Source organism: Adiantum capillus-veneris, chromosome 11 (genome assembly GCF_014529385.1).
Source record: "Adiantum capillus-veneris isolate H3 chromosome 11, ASM1452938v2, whole genome shotgun sequence".
Taxonomy (NCBI): Eukaryota; Viridiplantae; Streptophyta; class Polypodiopsida; order Polypodiales; family Pteridaceae; genus Adiantum; species Adiantum capillus-veneris.
The window spans coordinates 21,789,158-21,793,631 of record NC_140941.1 but is presented as its reverse complement, the minus strand read 5'-3'; the positions used below and the strand labels follow the sequence as shown (position 1 = coordinate 21,793,631).

General features: G+C 42.9%; 2 protein-coding genes across 2 annotated transcripts; both read left to right on the top strand.

Annotated features, from left to right (window-relative positions):
- The first annotated feature begins 305 nt into the window (after positions 1-305).
- Positions 306-2,946, top strand: LOC147446983 (pentatricopeptide repeat-containing protein At3g13880-like). The gene has a single exon (XM_086522898.1). The coding sequence runs from the start codon at positions 381-383 to the stop codon at positions 2,544-2,546; it is 2,166 nt and encodes a 721-aa protein (XP_086379024.1). The 5' UTR covers positions 306-380; the 3' UTR covers positions 2,547-2,946.
- A 146-nt stretch (positions 2,947-3,092) lies between these two features.
- On the top strand, positions 3,093-4,075 carry LOC147446982 (uncharacterized). Its single transcript, XM_086522899.1, has one exon. It carries the CDS (start codon positions 3,395-3,397, stop codon positions 3,974-3,976), a length of 582 nt encoding a protein of 193 aa, XP_086379025.1. The 5' UTR covers positions 3,093-3,394; the 3' UTR covers positions 3,977-4,075.
- The last annotated feature ends 399 nt before the right edge of the window (positions 4,076-4,474 follow it).

Genomic DNA, 4,474 nt, shown 5'->3' with positions numbered 1-4,474 from the left:
CAGTATTTGCATGATAAATCATCATCATTCAAGCCCTAACATCCCCTGCCCCCAATCGTACCTAGCTATAGGCATGCGGTGCCTCTCGAGTAGAAGCTCTTGATGTTATGCATTGTATCATTCAAGCCCTAACATCCACTGCCTCCAATTGTACCTAGCTAGGTATCCGGTGCCTCTCGAGTAGAAGCTCTTGATGTTATGCATTGTATGAAAAAAATGACATGATAAAATTTCTAAATCTTCCATGCGCACAAAATTCCTGCCTAAGCTTTCCAATGGAAACGATAGTTTTGAAAACAAACTAGGTGAGTAACGTTCGGTCGAGGGATTTGTCTTCGACTTCTGGACGTTTCGATCATGGCGATAGTGGTGAAGCTGTTATGTTTGCTGGTGCTCGGATTTGGACAAGATGCTTGTTGTTGAGGTTTGCATCCTCAATTCCACCAGGCACGGAGGCTGACATTCGATTTCTGTGTGAGCGAGGGCGAGTACATGGCGCGCTGGATGCCCTCTCGTGCATACAAGGACCTCTCTCAAGTCCTACCTATCTCTCCCTCTTCACTGCTTGCAACAAACGCAAATCCTTCTCCCTTGCCAGGCTCCTCCATGCCCAACTCGCTCCACACAGTGCCCACATTCCTCTCGCTCCTGCAGACTTCTGGGTCATGACGCTGGCGAAATGTGGTGCCATCGACGAAGCCCTTCAGGTCTCAGCTTCATTGCCCCACCTTACAGTTTTTTCTTGGACTGCCATTATTTCTGCCTATGCTGATTGTGGGCGTGGGCATGAGGCTCTCAACATGCATCAGCTCATGCTCGAAAGTGGTATTCAGTCGGATAAGTATACCTTTGTGTGCCTCCTTAAAGCTTGCGGATGCATCCAAGACCTCGAAAGGGGCAAGAAGGTGCACACGGATGCCCAACAGAAGGGTGTCACAATTGATGTTTTTGTTTGCAACGGTCTAGTGAGCATGTATGGGAAATGTGGGGCAATTCTTGAAGCAGAGGAGGTGTTTTGCGGTATGCCTCGTCGTACCCATGTAACTTGGAATGCAATGCTTTCAGTACATGTTGATCTAGGCCTTGCTGAGCGCGCATTACTATTGTTCAGACAGATACAAATGGAAGATGATGGCCCCAATGAGCTCACCTTTGTGCTTGCTGTACAAGCATGCAGCTCTCTTGTAGAGAAAGAACCAACGATTCTAGCTGAAAGAGAATGTATAGAGTCAATACCCTTACAAATTGGACGGGCCTTACATGCAGACGCGCAGAGGATCGGATATACATCAAATAACTTAGTTGGTAGCGCCCTTGTTACTATGTATAGAAAATGTGCATCTGTTCCTGAAGCCGAGGCCGTGTTCACTAAATTATCAGACTCCAATGTTGTGTCCTGGACTGCTATCATTTCGACATATGTTGATCAAGGTCGAGGAGGTAGGGCCTTACAGCTTTTTGTAGAGATGCAGAGGGAAGGCATGACTCCGAACCAGCATACATATAGAGTTGCTCTTCAAGCATTGAGTACCCTCATGGACGGATTTTTAAGACAAGAGCACGGAGGTTTATTTGCACTTCCTCAACTCATAGTTCAAGCATTGCATAAAGACTCCGATAGCCAGGATTATACATCAGATGCTTGTGTTGGTAGTATGTTTGTCAGTTTGTATGGCAAGTGCGGAGCCGTTTCTGAAGCTGAGACCATTTATCAAGGATTGCTTAAACAAGATATTGTCTCTTGCAATGCCATGCTATCTGTGTATATAGAGCAGGGGGAGCTCAAAAAAGCTTCGCAAATAATGAAGCAAATGCAAGAGAAGCATGCAAGTCTAGATGAGGTTTCACTCATGTTTATGCTACATGTGTCGAGAGAGATTGGTAGTTTAGAGGTTTGTAATGCTGTTCATTTTGGTGTGGTTTCTGCTAGGCGTGTTTCTGTTCCTTCCATCTCAGCTACTCTTGTTCACACATATGGGAGTTGTGGGAGCTCTGTCGATGCAGAGATGGTCCTAGAGGAAGTTCTTTTGCTTGATGAGCCACTCATAAATGCTTATGTCACTAGCGTTGCAGGTGAAGGGAATTCTTTGGCAGCTTTCAGCATTGTGGAGAATTCTACAGCTGCAGGTTTAAAGAGAGATAAAATATCACTTACTTCAATTCTGTCAGCCTGTTGTCGTACTGGTCTGACAGCAGAAGGTCTAGAATATTACCAGAGCTGTTGCAAACAGGACATGACACCCGATTTACAGCATTATTGCATATTGGCCAGCATGCTGGCCCGTGCAGGTGACTTCACGAGAGTTGAGAACCTTCTTGGAAACATGAGGATGGAAGCTGATGATGTGAACTTGTGGCTGTGTTTGCTGGGCATGTGCTGCATGCATGGTCATGTAGAGCTCGCACACTTCACCTTTCAAAAGGCAGTGAATTTAATACCTGAAGAGGCAGTTGCTTATGTCTTAATGAGAAACCTCTGTAATCATTCTTGGGGACAACAGTCTTGGCTCTCTGAACTTGGGGATGAAAAGTGTCCTAGGTTTTAGAGATAAAGAGGGCCTAAACTTAAGCTTAAAACTTCAAGATTGCAAAACCCTACACAAACTTCTGAGCTGTAGGGCCGCACAGCAATTTTTGTGAAAAAGAAGAAGAGAAGTCTTAACGTCCTAGGAACAATCCAATGGACCTCAAAGATCTATCCGACGAGTTTTGAACTCAAGACTTGATACTCCTAAGGGATCTGGGATAAACAATCTACCACACTTGGGTCATGGAAAGGTTATTCTAGTTTCCACAATCTGAGCTCCTCAAGAGAGTGCACAAGAGAGACTCAGTTATCGGTTAGTTTTTGAATAACTAAGTCTCATGCATGTCTGAACTACATGCTTCATTGTCATTTTGTATGTTGTTTTGCAACTAATGCTATTTGGGGTATAGTTACATTTTTGTAAGGTATAGTTGAACTAAGCCCTTCGTGTGAGCATTGCATTAAGCTGCTTAGGCATATACACATGTACATTGTACGCATATGCATCCCGTATACAAATAGGGGCAAGCACTAATGTGATCAAAAGATGAGCACTCAATAGGGTGTGATGCTCAGACTCATGCACTTTATGGGGGAATAAAGTCCAAAGTTAATGAGACTCCTATCTCACATCGAGAGGATGAGAGTAAGTTGGATGGAGGCGATGGTGCGAATCGCACTCAAGGAGATGGGCTCAAGTATGTGAGGGTGGTTCCCTCGTTCAGAAAAGAAAATGGTTTTGTAGCCTAAGGCAATATACGTGGTGTAATGTATGAACTATGATCCTAGGGATTGCTCCCAGGTTGTGGCTTTGTAAAAAAGCCTCATTCATTTTGGAGTCTATGGAGGCATCATGAAGCAAGTGTAATGCATCCCGTCACTTGTCTTGCAGCCATCCCGAACTTAGGATTTTGCTCTTTGTGCATCTTTTGGACTTTTTTACTTGATTCCCTTGCAATTCTTGGAAGTCGATGTGAAGGGTTTTACTGCATCTTAACCATGTACTCCAAGACTCTCTCCGTACCCAAAACCATAATGAAAAGTGATCCGGACTCAAGAAGTAAGAACACATATGGTGTTTGTGTCTTGACTCAGAGAGAGTTCGTAAAAACACGCTTTTGGATATTCTCAAACTCTTTTCAAAGTAGACTGAGAGATGCTGCCACCCCATACTTCCACTCCGTAAAGGAGTACTTCAAATGCATAATGGCCACTCTTCCCAGCTTCCAGTCATCGCAAAGCATAAGCATTCCATTTATGATTGGCCGGAACCTTATGGCCAAGGACTTGAAGCTCTCTACCACTTCAAGGGGCTCTTTATTGTACACAATGCATGGCTTCTCCCTACTAAGAGTTTTCACAAACATAACGTTTGTTTTGGAGCCATTCACAATCATCCCACTATGCAAACATAAATGTTCCTTTGCTAGATCACATCAAACTTTATAAGACCACCATGTATAATCTCCATAATCGTTCCCTTGAGCCCTCGTCCCTAAACGCATAGACTACAGTATAATGAATTGTATCCCAACCGTCCAATATTTAATCTCATCAGCCCTTGAACTACCAGCTCTTTATCGAAGTTTGAAGTTTGAAGTTTGAAGTGTTAAAAATACCTAAAACAATGTGAAAATTCACTATAGCCTACATAAAGCTATCGAGAAAAATTTCATAATAAGAGGCTTCTTTGTGAGAGAGAAAAATAGAAAGTGACACTCGTATTTAAAAACATGTGGTATCACGACAAAATATTATGTTTTTTTGAAAAAAAAAGTGTAAACAATGAACTATTAAATACCAAAATCATAAAAACTAATGTTTGACACAATACTCAATGCCGTCTTTAAAGAGAGAGGTACACAAATGTGAGCACCCTCTCATAAGGGCCTCAAAAAAAAAGTTTGTATCATTAGCTTGCTATTTGGCTCTAATCCTCAAGTCATT

Excerpts from the sequence above, each read along its gene's own strand:
- LOC147446983 (XM_086522898.1), top strand. The coding sequence starts at position 381 with ATGTTTGCTGGTGCTCGGATTTGGACAAGATGCTTGTTGTTGAGGTTT.
- LOC147446982 (XM_086522899.1), top strand. The coding sequence starts at position 3,395 with ATGCATCCCGTCACTTGTCTTGCAGCCATCCCGAACTTAGGATTTTGC.